This window comes from Lycium barbarum, chromosome 2, assembly GCF_019175385.1.
Source record: "Lycium barbarum isolate Lr01 chromosome 2, ASM1917538v2, whole genome shotgun sequence".
NCBI classification, from domain to species: Eukaryota; Viridiplantae; Streptophyta; class Magnoliopsida; order Solanales; family Solanaceae; genus Lycium; species Lycium barbarum.
In genome coordinates, this window is record NC_083338.1 from 96,690,279 (window position 1) to 96,706,356 (window position 16,078).

The following is a 16,078-nucleotide window of genomic DNA, read 5'->3' on the forward strand; positions in this document are numbered from 1 at the left end:
TTATCTCAAAGTAAGTCGTGAATGCAATGTAATGCAATAATGTATGAATGCAATGCCATACAAATGCTTTGTACACATGTACTCCGAACGAAAATATCGATATCTTGGTAGCACAACCCAAGGTAACTCGCGAAGTCTAAGTGTCACTTATCACGGATCTTTGCCCACGGGAGTTCTCACCGGCACCACCCCGGGGACTCGCGGAGTCCATGCACTCACTCAATCTACGATTCCAGGACTAACATCGGATATCGGACTCTCACATCACTCTCATTTAAAAACCGAGCCAAGCTCATCACAATGTTTCACCAAGTACCAACAGTATCTTAATAGTATATCATGAAAATGAGAATGGGTGAAATGCATGTGTCAACATCAAGAATCAACTCAATATCACAAGTACTAACATGGGTACGCCAACAATATAATCAATGTCACAAGTACCAACAAAGGGTACCCCAACAATATATCAAGGCCGCAAATACCAACAAGGGGTACGCCAACAATATCATGATAAACTATACAAGTCATATAGGTCTCTATCCTCATCTTAACGTCAACCGTAAGATACTACAATAGCACAATCAAGAAGGAACAACAAAGTTCAATATCTACTAACAGTACGTGGCATCAAACCAACACATAGAACAATCAAGTCACAACACAATGGGGTGTCTAGCCCCAATCATACAACAGGGCCCAACTTAAAGCAATATCCAACCCAACTTTATACCGGAATGTTTACATGATCTCTCCTACAATATAATCTAAATCTATCTTCGCTATACGAAGTCTCACCAAACGTAAACCATAACCTACCTAGATGGCCGAACAACAAACACCAACAATCACTCTTTTGCCTTGCCCTTCCCCTGAGCCTCAGAACCAAAGAAGTCTAGGCATATTCAATATCTAGATTAGAAATCGTGAAGAACGATACTAATATTGCTATTTAGGTTAAATCCAACCCTAGAAATTGGGGGAACGGGGCCCACAAGGCCAAAACAGGAAATTCGGGAGTAAAATATCCAATTAAGCACTAGGTGATCATATCCCAACAACTAATTGCTGATTTAACTTATGGATTCACCTAATTTCGAATTTAAGTAAAACCCCCAATTTTGGTTATAAATCTTAACTCTTTGATTCCAGAATTCAACTCTAATAATGGAAGATATATGATTAGCAACCTTAGATTCATCAAAATCTAGCATAAACTCTATCAATTTCATCATTAATAAGCCTCGATGGAACGTTCATTAACTCCACTTTTATCTTCTATTACTAAGAAATTATTAAGGAAAGAGGAATCTATGGTGATTAGCAAGACTTACCACCCAGAGTTCTCTCCAATAGTTTTCTAAAACAATCCCCAAGAGCTCAGTTTTTGTAATGGCTATAAATGATAGCCTAATGGCTTATTTAATGCACACTTAATGAAATAACAGGCCCGTTACCGTCACGGCGGTAACGGAGCCGCAACAGCGACGCCGCCCTAGCGCCCCCGCAGACCGCTGGGATGATTTGGGCCAGATAACACTTGGCCACCCCAGCGGTCATCCCGCCGCAACAGCGGTGCCGCTGGGACGACACTGGTGCCGCCAATGCGGGCACCAGGTACCAGAACCCAACTAAATTTTCTAAGTCTCAATTGAAATCTCGAACCACTCCCGAAGCCATATGCTGACAAACTACATACATAGATCCACATAAACATACGCTAAGAACGCATTTGTAGCCTCGGAATTTCCAACAGAGGTCTCATTGATCGAGTCAACTCCCGATACCTCATTTCTAATTTCCCAACCCAAGTCCTAAAATGCATCCGAGTGCATTGGGAACCGAACCAGATATGCACACAAGTTCTAAACGACCATCCGGACCTCTCAAAATCGATGAATTTTCGAAAAAGGCCCGTTTACCCAAAAGTCAACTTTGGGTCAACTCGTTTTTGCTTAAGGCTCATATTTCACAAAAATTCGCTCGAATCAAGTCTAGACACCTCGGGAAGTATGTCAACGGTCCCCTCGAGTCAAAAGTGAGCTAATCAATGCTCGAGAAAGGGCGGAATTGCCGAAAGACTATAACGACCAAACGGGTCGTTACATCATATACCAATTGAACCATCACTCGTCCTCGAGCGAATAAGATAAAAAGGAGTCGAAATACCTGAATCGGTAAGTAACTGGGGATATCAGCTACGCATGTCGAACTCGGTCTCCTAAGTAGCCTCCTCAACAGGGCGGTGCTTCTATTGCACCTTTACAAAAGCAATCTCTTTCGACCTCAACTTCCGAACCTGCCTATCCAAGATCGCAATAGTCTCCTCCTCATAAGTCAAATTCCCATCAAGTTATAGAATCCTAACGAACAATGAAGGTATCGTCGGCATGGTACTTTTTCAGCATCGAAACATCAAAATCCGATGAACTCCCGCCAAGCCTGGTGGCAAAACCAACTCATAAGCTACATCACCCACACGATCAACAATCTCAAATGAACCAATATACCTGGGGCTCAACTTGCCCCTCTTACTAAACCTCATAACACCCATCATGGGTGAAACCTTGAATAGAACCTGGTCACAAACCGCAAACTCTAAATCTCGGACCTTCCGGTCCGCATGCATCTTTTGCCGGCTCTGAGTTGCCAAAAGCTTGGCCTGAATAACTCTCACTCTATCAAGGGACTCTCTCAACAGATCCGTACTCCAGGGTCGATCCTCGAACCCATCAAACCAACCAACCGGAGATCTATATCTCCTACCATACAAAGCCTCAAAAGACGACATGCCAATACTCGAATGATAACTGTTATTGTACGCAAACTTTACCAATGGTAAGTGCTGATCCCAATGACCACTAAAATTAATAACACACGCTCTCAACATGTCCTCGAGCACCTGAATGGTCCGCTCGGACTGGCCATCGATCTGGGGATGAAAAGTTGTACCAAGATCCAATTGGGTACCCAACTCCTCATGAAATGCCCTCCAGAAACGAGAAGTAAAGATAGTACCTCAATCGGATACAACAGAAATAGGGACCCCATGCAATCTCATAATATCCCGAATGTACAACTTGGCTAAATTCTTGGTATAGGAAACCTGAACTGGAACAAAGTGAGCGGACATAGTCAACCGATCAACTATCACCCAAAAGTCAACTTTGGGTCAACTCCTTTTCACTTATGGCTCATATTTCACAAAAAGTCGTCTGAATCATGTCTAGACACCTCGGGAAGCGTATCAAAGGTCCCCTCGAGTCAAAAGTGAGCTAATCAATGCTCGAGAAAGGGCAGAATTGCCGAAAGACTATAACGACCAAACGGGTCATTACAACAAGCCGAAGGACCAGATCCAAGAACTGAAGATTCTTTAAGTCCTTAGGTTTGTTGAGAGTCTTTGTTCCTTCTTCTATATATTGTAAACCTACACTCCTTTAAAGAAGGGTTGTTTGTAGGTATTGTCTTTTTCTTTGTTTTCAAACAGTGTGTCAACACTTTGGCTAGAGTTAGTCATTGTGGGTTTAATTCTCAAGGGGTTCCCTTGAGTAGTACACCAGGATTGTAGGATAGTCTAGGTGTATTAGTTTCTTGACCTAGAGGAGTAAAAGAGGTGAAAGTTGTGGAGTTGTTTGTGAGGGGAAATTAGTGACCTAGATTCACCTACAATAGAGGTGTTGTGAGGGGTAGATTTAGGAACTAATTCCGAGGACAAAAACTTGTAACCTTGCACTTTGCTCAGTCTAGTGAAGCTGAAAGCCTACAAGAGGTAGGTCGTGATTTTTAATCCCTTGAGCAATGAGTTTTCCACGTAAAATATCTTATCTTATTTACCTTTCCGCACTTAACCGTTAAACAGTTCATGGACCTGGTCCTCTAGTCTGTTTTGGTGGACGCATAGGTTTTATCACAGCGTAATTATCTTTTTTTTTTTTAATAATGTTATCGTCTCCTTTTTTAACTGTGTAGTATTATTTCTCATATTATCTTATCCGCAGACTAAAGAAAGAATTCAATCATCAACCCGCAAGACATGATAATTTGTCACCTAAAATTGCAAATAGTAGACATTATCTTCAGTTTTAGAATTGCAGATTGAAACATATCTATTTGATGTTTATAAGTCATAAAGAGAGAAGTAAATGGTAAAAAATTTACGACTCGAATTGCAAAATTACTCGGTTCGAAATTCAAGTCAGTTGGCTATTCCCACTCTCATGTTAGTTATGTGAAAAATTAAAATCTCAAGGTTAACTCTTGCATTTTAAATTTCAAGTAGACAGTTTTCAGAAGTCTTGAAAAAACATTTCAAGAGCTCTTCAAAATGGCAACTCGTCGTTGTTGGGTGTGTGGGGATAAAGTTTTACATTGGTAGCTGGAAAAAAAAATAAGTTAGTTATAAGGTATTAGATATTTTTAATGGTGTAAGACCCTTTGGGGAAAAACATACGGATTTGGCTCAAAGCGGATAATATCACATCATGTTAAAAGTATCTTTGAGCTGTTTTAGCCCAACAATTGATATCACAACCATGATTATACGAGCTGTTTTAGCCCAACAATTGATATCACAACCATGGTTATGCAAAATGAGTATGGAGATGGTGGAGTGATGGCATATGGCCTGACTCAGAGGCGAGTGACGACCAAGGGACTTGAAACCTTGACCAAGAGGAACAAGGGCTTAAAGAGTTTCTTCTCTGCCACTAGACCAACAATACATTTTGTTGAAGGATTCTCAAGTTGTATTTTTTATATATTTACTGGATTTTTCAATACAAATACTGGATCCACGAGAATGTATGGGGTTCCTATGGGGGTTATAGAATAGTCTAAATCCGCCCCTGACCTGACTTTGTGTCTTTGTCCATCTACTTGCTGGTTTTCTATCTTTACCCTCGTCTTAAAAGACGCATACACAAAAAAAGCTAGTGAGTTTTGGTGGTCATAAATACTCGGTTGATGTAGGTTACATACAATTAATCTTCAAATTATACACAAAAATAGAAGTTAGTGGGCTTTGGTGGACATAAATACTCAGTTGATCTGAGTGGCACATAGTTAATCTCCAAATTATCTCATGCATGGTGATGGGCCAGGTGGAACTTAGTTCATGGGGGAGATTGTTGGGGTGTGTTTGATAAAGCCCCTCATTGGTAAATGAAAAGGAAAATAAGTTATTTATAAGGTGTTGGATACTCTTAATGATATGAAGTCATCTGGGAAAAATCATGCGAGCTTGGCTCAAAAAGGGCAATATCACACCATGCTACGGTGAGGAAATTGCACGTTTTGCCCTTCAAGTGGGCGGGTCTTCAATTTTTTTCCCTTTAGCAATCGAACTTATGCCTAGCGGGGCATAAGTTGTTTTGACCCTGTTACCATATCTTTGGGTTGTTTGAGCCCAACAGTTATTAGGTTACCGAGAAAGAGATAATAATTTCGGGATAACATACTGGATACTCCTATTATTTTGTGTTTGGTTGAATTTGTTTCCGATACAAGTACAGCCGGATACCATTGATATCATTTTTATAACACATTCTATGTTGGATAATGTTTTCAGAATACAATATAAACAAGAAACGTCCAAATATGCCTTCGTACTATGCGAGATTGAGCAGATTTGTTCTCTGTTAATACTTTAACTCACATATGTCTTACCGTCAAATATTTCGTCCAAATATGCCCTAATTTTAAACAGTTCCTCATTTAACCTAATTATGATATTAATTAGTCAGTTAGCACCAAATCTTGACATGTGTTATAATCCTACAGCCCTAGACTTACCAGGCCCCCATATAAAGGGCATATTTGATCTCACGCGCACAGTTTGAGGATATATTTGCCACATTATGTACTAGTATAATTTATTTACAAACCAAACGCGTCCTTAAAGAATTAGGTTAAGCAGAAAAAGTAGAAAGAGGGGGAAAACTAGTGTGGTTAAAATCACAAGTTAAATATGCGATAGAAGGACAAAAAAAACACTGATGATGAATCAGTTGAAGAAAAAATCAGTTGAAGGAAAAAAGGCAACTGAAAAGAATCAGCAAAGAGGAAAGGACAGAAAGATGAGAATAGTAAATAGCGTCACCCAGAAGAAGTGAACAGCAAGAGCACAGACCATTGTCTGTATTCTGTTGGGAAGCAAAAAATAAGGCTAAAAAGTAGTTTGTAGGTTATTGTTTCCCAACAACTTATAAGCCTTTTTTGAGATGGCTTCTTGCTGAGAAACAGTACAAAGGAACTCAATTATGCATCTCTCACAAAACGTGACTCTGCTTCCCTCATCTATGCTGTCTTCTTTTCATGGAGGTTTCTCAATCTTGTTTCTTTCTATAACTATAATAATGCTCACTATTTAACTCTCCAACAAAGGATAATGAATATGATTGGATGCAAACTTATGGTAGGATAAAAATGCACAAACTTTATACGTTAATTGATTTTGTGTGATTGGAAGAAAGCATATTAGTCTGTTAAAAATTAATCGAGTTTGCCTCATGCTCTATTGTAGTTTATCTCAATTTTAGCAGCACATGATTTCTGTTGAGCCTTATTGTATTCGATTTTGTATTTGCTGGTCTTCAGAACAAAGTAGTATTACACTTAATATGATCTTAGGAAATGCTGTCAGGCTTAACATAGTGCAGAAGAGTTCAATTGTGCAGAATTGCAACGTGCAATATCAGTTGCATATGACTTATGAGATAGTTTCACAAGTATTAAACTATTTTCACTATCAAATAGTTAGAATCACAATCACCTGAAGTTTGATTAGAACTAGATATTAATTATCTGTAATAATAATAGACAGCGGCATTAATCTCACACAAGCTGTGACCATAAGCATGAGAACACATCAAATGAATCATTGCAGCAGTTCAAATTTCCAGTACAAAGCAATTTCAAGATATTATAATGAAAGTTCACAGAGGCAAACAACAATATGATTAAAATACAATAGATCACAAAACAAGAACCAGAATATGTGGGAAGAATGTCTACGTAAAAGTTCCCCAGAATTGGTATGACAAGGGGAGTTCTCAAATCATCTGTGCTAGTAAAAGCTAAGAGAACTAATGTGAAAAGCCCTCTTAGCCAGCCATCTTAGTCAAGCGGTGTACGGTACTTCTTGCCACCCTATTACCGGGATCAATTTTCATAACAGTTCTGAGGTCTTCCGCCCCAAGCTTGTACTTCTCCATACTCTCATACAACAGAGCACGCTGCACAAGGACGGAAACATTCGTGCCATCTTGTTCTAGCACCTGCACAACAAAATGCAGCAATAAGTCGTTACTCATGGCAATGTCTTTGCATCTAATCAGCCAAAGTTCTAAATACTGAGAAAGGTTTTTTCTTCTTTTCTTTTCCAGAATAATTTTTTGGTCAGACTTTCTCCAGTTACTTCTTTTGAACTTCTCTTTTGTATTATTCATATATTCATGCACATAACTTCCCACAGAAGATTGACAAAAACAAAAGTTACTTCAGAGAAGGTCTCTACTTTTCCTTTCCAGAGGCATCAAGAAAATAATTGATGCATATCTAGAAGGTAACCCAAGTCAAGTGGATCCCTCAAGTAGACCCTTTACGAGGAGAAGAACTAAGAACTTACAAATTTACGCAGACCCTCTCCCCTTGATGGCCTAATATATCACATGCTGGGATTAGGAGTGAAATAAACCAACTTACACAGACCCTCTCCCCTTCACACACCACTTACCTCCTTAGCTCTCCAAACCCCTTTTTGTTTTAAACCTTTTTTATGGCTGCTCACTTTCTTATGTTATTTTGCTTCATATGTTGACCACATGTATGACTGTCTCACTAATTTCTTCTTAATCATTGCCTAGTTACTTAGTATATCAGTGTTAATCATTTTTCAATGAAAAATAAATTGATATTTATAAAATGACATGGTGTAAATATGAAATATCGATTTCCACACTGCACTTTATATCTGCTAGGTCCTCAATCTGAATTATTAGTTCAGAAACTGTCCATGTAAAAGATACTGTTTGACAAGTAAACGAATCTAGATGAAGCATGTCAGCAATGACATGAAGAACACAGAATGGTAGTGTTTATGTTTGCACCATCTGGATTTAAAATTTTACCTTCTATAAGTTCTACAACTTTATTAGTGTCATAGGTGGTATAAGATAATATATGCGATGACGATACCCGAACAGCCAAGATTCTATATCACACACAATCAAAACCACATGTGAAATGTATAAAATAGCAAGAGAACATTGTTTATAACACTGTATCACCTTTTCTCTCATTGATGTTCATTCAAATTGTACTCAGCTTTACAAAAGAAAATATGGAGAATGCACCTACTGATGCGTGCTTTTAGTCAATACCACTTTCCCCTATTTAGTAAATTGTGTAAATGAGCAAATACTCTTCTGAAACTAGGATTTAATGAAAGCTTATTGCCTTATTTGTTATAGCTAGCCTGACTTTTACACTGCAAAAAAAAGTCTGTAAATATTTTTTTAAGTAAAACAAGGTGCAAAATCTTTCATGAAATACCATCAACAGCGCATTAAAACTAAATGACCATAAATTAATATCTAAAAGAAATAGAGGTCTTAGCGCGACAAACAAAGCATGGTTAATGATCATACCTTGGTACAGTCAGCCACGGCCTTCTTGTATTCTCCTACTTCTTTGTAACATGAAGCCCTACTTGAAAGAACCTCTGTTACACCAGCTTCATCACCGGCCTTCTCAAGAAGAATGACTGCCCACGACAACCATTTTATGGCATCAGCATATTGTCCCTGCTTGTGGTTGTCCATTCCTTTGTTCTTCGCTGCGGATGCACTGACACCGGAAGGCGGTGGTGGAAGCCCTTCAAGTTCAGTTGTCCCACTGCTATCGTTAGCACCCACAAACTCCGATTCAAACCCCCAATCATCACCCCCTGTAAACTGCTGGTTCTCACCCCCAGATGAAGCAGTAGTTGATGCAAAAAGCGAATCAAAATCACCCACACCCGAAGACTGAGTGGCAGAGGGTTGAGTCTGAGTATTAGCGAATCCAAAATCACCCACACCCGAAGACTGAGTAGCAGACGGTTGACTCGGAGCACTAGTGAATCCAAAATCATCTACTTTCGCATAAGCACCACCCGAATTCGACCCTGTTGAAGCGTTAACATTACTCGCAGCAAACGGATCAGATGGAAATCCTGATCCACCTGATTTCGCCGCATTTTGGAAATCCCCAAACACATTATCACCTGAACTATTCTTCTTAGTTTCTTTACTACTACTCGACTTCATATTATTCCCAGGCTTAGTCGAAAAATCAACGAGCGAACCAAACGGATCCTTATTAACACCCATCCCTCCAACTCCAACTCCACTTCCAGCCATAATTTTCAACGGTGTACCTCCAAGATTAGTGCTTTTACTATTACCACCACTCAGATTAACACTACCACTATAACTATTAACATTATAACCACCAGTTTTCACAGAATTACCACTCTTTGGCAGATTATCAGCCATACCACCCATCGAAAATGCGGTCTTATTCGCAGTTGGGGCAGCATTTTTTAACGGAACATTAATATTACTCTTATTATTTCCACCTCCCAATGCAGAGCTAACCAAATCACCAAACAAATTAGGGTTTTTATTAGCAATACCAACAGTTGAAGCTAAATTGGTAGTGGTTGAAGGAGTAACTGAAGATCCCCAAGTCTTACCAAATATATCACCAGCCATTGAATTGGGGCCGGATAAAGACGACCCGATTGGTTGAAGGGTCCATGTTGATTTGTTGGGTTGAGTCCATGAAGATCCAGAATTAGGTTTTGATTGAGAATATGAAGAAGAATACGATGATGTTTTATTCTTCTGATCGTTGAGAGATCGAGATGATGATCGACCAGGGTTCAAACCCAGATCAAAATCGAAGCTATTACTACCTGATTTCCCGTAATTTGAATTCATAGTTTCTTTATTTAGTGTACAGATCAGGAAGGATAGGGGGTAATATTGTAGATCAGAGAGAAAAAGAATGAGACGTGAGTAAAAATATTGAAACGTATCTGATGATAATGGAAACTAAAAATAAGAAGAAAACAAAAAATGATAATTGAGATACCGGAGATATTAGGTTGATGATGCTAATGTGAAGCTCCGGGAAGATGATAATCGGAGAATGAAGCGACACGGTGGAGGTGGAAGAAGAGGAAATGCCGATAATTTTGGGTAATTAAAAGGAACATGGAATTTATTGCCAGGAGGCCCATTTTGTTTTGTTTTGTTTTTTTTTTCTTCTTTCATTATTAACAATTGGAAGCAACCCACAGTTAGTTCAGCGAGTGATTTTCCATATAAAAAAATTGAGATTAATTATTTTTGCCAACAACCTTTTCAGTTTGAGCTCGTCGCATACTATTGCATTAGGAGTGACATTTATCTAGAGCGCACTCAAAAGATATCGGTTACAAGTTCTCTAGTTTACGAAAATAAACTGGGAACATTGTTCATGCATGCTCACTTGTAGTGGTCTGCACACAGAGAGCTGGGTACACAAGTAAAGCATAGTACAACTTTTCATTAGCAGACTGATGGCCAGTTAGAGCGGACCATTAGATTTTAAAGGATATATTGGGAGTGTGTGTGATTTACTATGAAGGTCATTGAGTCTGACTTTTTCCATTAGCAGAGTTTGTCTATAATAGCAGTTATCAGTCCAACATTTAGATGGCACGGTATGAGGCTTTATATGGTAGGTGGTGTCATTCTTCAGTTGGCTAGTTTGAGCCTGGTGAGGCTAGGCTATCGGGCATGAATTTAGTGAAGCAAGCCTTGAAAAAGGTCAAGGTTATTGTAACAACCCTCCCGGTCGTTATGGAAAATATAGGATCACCCTACCATAGAGGACCTTCCCGAGGGTAGAACGAGCTTATAGAAACTCGAACGTATAAGTCCAAGAACTGAAAACTTGGCTTGTGTGTGATTATTATTTGTTTGTGTTTAGTCCATTGGGGAGTGACGTAGGAACTTAGAATTCCGTTGGGAATTCCGAGGCCACGTGTGAGTCTGTATGGTGTTTTTATATCTATGTGCATGTTTTGTTTGTGTTTGTGAGTCCTCGGATGAAGTGTTGGGTGGTAGAGTTGAAAAACTGTGAAATCAGCGAGCATACTAGTTCAGTGGCATCGCTGCAGCGGAAGAAGTGTCGCGGTCATTTGGGAAAATGGGGTCTCGGCTATGGCAGACACTGGACCGCTACAGCGGGACCAGGCTCGCCACAGCGGTGGGATGATTTTGTTATGTTCCGCTACAGCGGGCACTTGCCCGCTGTAGCAGGACCACTGCAGCGACGGGTGGACAGCCGCAGCGGTCGACGGGGACTGACTGTCGGCTTTTAAACATTTAGTTCAGAATTCTTTATTCATAAAACTCCAAAACAGCTCCCCACAAGCACCTAGGACGAAATTTCAAGCTAGGGCAAGAATATCCTTGAGAGGTAAGTCTCGACCATTCTTTTCATCATTACGCTTTCATCTCCATGATTATCATCCCTTTTATGGGTCTACAATGGTGAATTGGGAATAGTACCCTAGAGCTTAATAGACTTTCAATAGTTGATGGGTTTATGATTGTCATTGTGTGTTTATCATCTAATGGCTTGGGTTATCACTTTTTAATCAAGAATTGAACCATTAGAAACATGAACTAAGTGAATTGAGACTTAGGGTTGAGACTTAGGGTTTCATAAAAATGGTAGTTTGACCATGGAAACTGCTTGTAATAGATGTTTTGATTAAATAGCCTTGTAAATTGATGGTTGGTGGTTGCCACGGCCAATGTTAGCCTAATTTACACCTAAATCATTCACCCATTGGAACGAGGCTAAAGGGAAGGGTGTGCTTTGAATCGATTTTGTGACTAGAGTGATTGTGACTTATTTAGCATCTTGATTTCTAGACTTTGAGGGTTTCGTGGTTGTACAGAAGGGGAAGGCTATAGTGGAGTAATCTGCATTGTTCCAACTTTGCGGTTGAGGTAGGTTACGGTCTACTTGAGTTAGACTTTGATTAGTTGATTATATGTGTTGTGAAATTGATAAGAGAAAGCATGTCTATTCTTCAAACATAATGTGTGTGGTTGAAATTCCTATATGCTATTGATTGAGTGATTATGTGGGCTTCGTGCCATTATTCGTTGTGTTGGAACCTATAGGTTGATGATGTTGTGGTGAGAAGTTAATATGATCTTCTTGGTGAAATTGAGACACAAAATGATAATTCGATTATTGAAAACAATGTGACAATAGATATGGATATATATGAAAAGGTTTATTTGACCGGGGGGTGAGGATGAGGCCTAGATATGAGCAGGCACATTTGACTGGGGTGAGGATGTGGCCTAGTTATGAGCACGGGTCCGAGGAGTGAGTCCGGAACGAGTGGTACATGGACACCATAAGTGCCCTGCAGGTCATGACTACTGAGCAATGACATCAGTTAGCATGTATGTACAACATGTGTTTGGTCGTTGCTGGTAGATTTAATTCTGTTGTTTGTTTCCGTTCACTGGTTTGATATCATTGGGTGACTTGTTTGTTATAATCATTGGTTGATTTGTTGTTGGGATAGTGATTATGTGTTGTTGGCCGATTTGTTTATTTTATTGATTTTATGATTCATGCATGATACTAATCTTAGTCGGCCTATGATATCTATCGGTACATAGTGTTTGTACTGATACTACTTTACTGCATTCTTTTGAGTGCAGATTGTGATCCAGAGACTGCTATCCGACCTCATATTTAGCGTTGAGGCAATTTGCTGACAGATTTAGGGTGAGCTTTTATCCATTGCAGACCGCCCGAAGATCTTCTTTTGTTAATGTCTATTTCCGTCCAGACATTGATGGTTATTTATTTTAGATAGTATACATTCCTTAGACATGTTTTGGATTAGAGTCCTTGTGCGGTGACTTTCGGATTTTGGGGTTGTAATAGTTAGGACTTCAGCATTTACGTTATTATTTTATGGCATGATTAATTTTTGAATTATCTTGTGCTTGAATGGTTATAAACTGATTGAATTGGTTAATATAAAATGGACTTGAATGAGTAGATGGCTTTATGTATTGGTTCATCCACTAGGAGTTAGCGTGGGTGCCAGTCATGGCGGGTTGGGTCCAGTGGCGGAGGCAGGATTTCCATTCAGGGGGTTCAAAAAATAAAATAAGCACGCTTGTGTTGGCAAATGAGCGGGTCGGATCAGTAATAAAAAAAGGGGTCGGATCAAAGTTCAATATTCATCATCCATGTCAAATTTTCAAAAAGAAAATTTATTTTTTCCAATCTGAAAGCATCAAAAACTAAGTAAAAACTAACAAAGTATAGCAGCCCAAAAAAATCAGTGTAACTAATAGGGAGAACCAAGAACAAGACATGACATAAAAGTTCGACAGATATGCGACGAGAAACAATAAAGAAGCTGCAGCTCTACCTGGAACATAATAGGCAGGCTAAGTTTAATTTACACAAGGTGTAGATGAACAATGAGTTAGAACATGACCTTTTTGATGTTTTAATTTTAATTGTTGCTAGCAGTACCTTATAGGCACATTGATAAATATGAAAAGAAAACCATAAAAACTCATGCGTGTAATGATAGAGCATAGTTCACGTTTTCTTAGAGGATAACAATTCTACTAAGCAAGAACATAAACTTGAAGAATTCCAACTTACGGGATAGGAATCATCTTTTTTTTAGCACTAGATGGAAGACGAGGAATTCCAGCCTTATCCTTCTCCTTCTCTGTTCTAATATCAATCAAGACATAATTCTTAGAACACATCATGTCCAGTGTTTGAGCAGGAGTTAGTTCACCTGGAAATGACATTCCAAATCAAGTTTCTCAATTCCCAAATTAACAGAAAAAACGAAAAATGGGTATCTAAGCTACAAACAACTACTTGGCATCAAGATAGTGCTATTAAAATGAACTGTGAACACAATCTCTAGTACGATACGATTTCAGTCACTCAGAACACTATTCTTAGGAACAAAAGGATGTAGAAGAAGTTAATAACTAAATGAACCAATCTACCAGACACTACTAATCAAAAGGATTGTGAAGGCACCTCCGCTCACGATGAAGAAAAATATCAGCTACCTAGGAGACATCTCTTGGTATCATAAAGGAATTGGATCATCCATCTTACCAAGCCAATTTGCTTAGTTATGGTCTGATAGTTTGAGCACCATAATAGCTTTTTTCATCACATATAAGCTGTTCATATTTGTAGACAAATATACACAGAGAACCTGGATTAGATCAGTCATATTCAGTAAGGGTAAACCATCACAACAAAAGAATTAATAGCTTCACAAGTCACAATAAAATGCCACAATAAAAGCTAATAAACTAAGCAAAAGCTAATAAAGTAAAAAGTTTCCATTAACAAAGGCAACTTGAAGATGCCATATTACAAAAGCAAAAGCTTGGGAGCTTTTGAAGCAAAAACAAAGAAACTAAGTTAGACTACACAAGCAAGAACCGTGGAGTTTTACAATTGTACTCTACGAGGTTTCATAGCTTGAAATATCTTAATAATAGCATCATTAGAAACATTATCAAATACATCTTTTTCTAGATAAGGCACCAAACAACAGCTAAAAAAATCATCACTCGTTTGACTTCGCAAGTCATTCTTGATAGACTCCATTGCTGAAAAAGCTCTTTCAACGGATGCAATGGCAACCGGCAGAAGCAAAGCAAGTTTCACTAAGCAGAATACAAGAGGATAATTTGAATGCTTCTTTGTCTGAACTAATTTTTTCAAAAGATCACAAAGCCCTTTTAGATTGGAGAACCTTTCATCAACATCACGAACATCAATAATGTAACTTGCAAGTTGATTCTCAAGAGAACCCATATTGAATTCATTAAAGTCATCAAGATATAATTTAGCCATTTTCATTATTTTCCTGATGTCAAAACTTGAAAATGAGTCAATTGGATTCAAACAAGAAATTCCATGAAGCAAATCAGTCGTCACTTCGCCAAAACGATCTTTAAGTTCTTGAAGTTGCCAATCAATAATATTGCAAAATACCTCCACACGATAATGATGAGAGACTTTATTGTCACCAAGTCTCCTTCGTGATATTAAAGATCTAAAATATAGCTCCTCAAAGTTAGGTACCAAAATTTTGTGCTTGATACAAAACAAAGACACCCTAGCAATAAGAGAATCCCATTCTTCACCCCTATACGCTTGCAACCTTATTTTTGCTACTTGAACAAGTAGCATGGCATTTGCCAAATCTTACTCCTTTTTTTGTAAGAATTTATTAAGCTCATTTGTGATTGCTTAAACATCACTCATCAAATGCAACATGAACGCAACCTCATATGTTCGACAAGCTTCGAGATATCCCCTTGTCTTGGCTCTTTCATCCAATAATCGTGCATCAAGAACAAGTGATTCAAGAACATTAAAAATAGAGCCAAACATAAGAATAAAATTGTTGAAAGATTTAAACTGAGATCCCCAACGCGTGTCACAAGCTCTTGAAAGACCAAGTTCTTGATTCAAGCCCCTACCAGTTGTAAGCTCACCCAAATCTAATGCCTCTTGAATTCTTTATTTTTGAGAATCTCGAAATTCATCCATACACTTAAAAGAAGATCCCAATACATTCAAAATATTTGAAACCAATGCTACAAGTTTTCCCACTTCAGTACATTTTTTCGAGACCGCAACAAGAGTTTGTTGAAGTTGATGAGCAAAACAATGAATGGAAAGGGCCGATCTACTTTCTTGCCTAATCAACATTTTAAGGCCATTGATCTCACCTTGCATATTTATTGCCCCATCATAACATTTTCCACGCATATATGATAGACTTAAGGAATGTTGAGCAAGTAAATTAACAATTGCCCTCTTTAGAGATAAACACTACTATCTTGAACATGAACAATGTCAAGAAGCCGCTGCATCACAAATCCATTTCTATCAATATATCGTAAGCCAATAGCCATTTGCTCCTTGCATGACACATCAAAAGACT

The 16,078-nt window shown here is 38.6% G+C and overlaps 1 protein-coding gene across 1 annotated transcript; it reads right to left on the reverse strand.

Moving 5' to 3' along the window:
• Positions 1–6,846: 6,846 nt before the first annotated feature.
• LOC132626674 (uncharacterized) lies at positions 6,847–10,322 on the reverse strand. Its single transcript, XM_060341625.1, has 2 exons — positions 8,649–10,322; positions 6,847–7,277 (listed from the first exon to the last, which is right to left on the reverse strand). The coding sequence occupies exons 1-2, from the start codon at positions 9,981–9,983 to the stop codon at positions 7,104–7,106; spliced, it is 1,509 nt and encodes a 502-aa protein (XP_060197608.1). The 5' UTR covers positions 9,984–10,322; the 3' UTR covers positions 6,847–7,103.
• Positions 10,323–16,078: the final 5,756 nt, after the last annotated feature.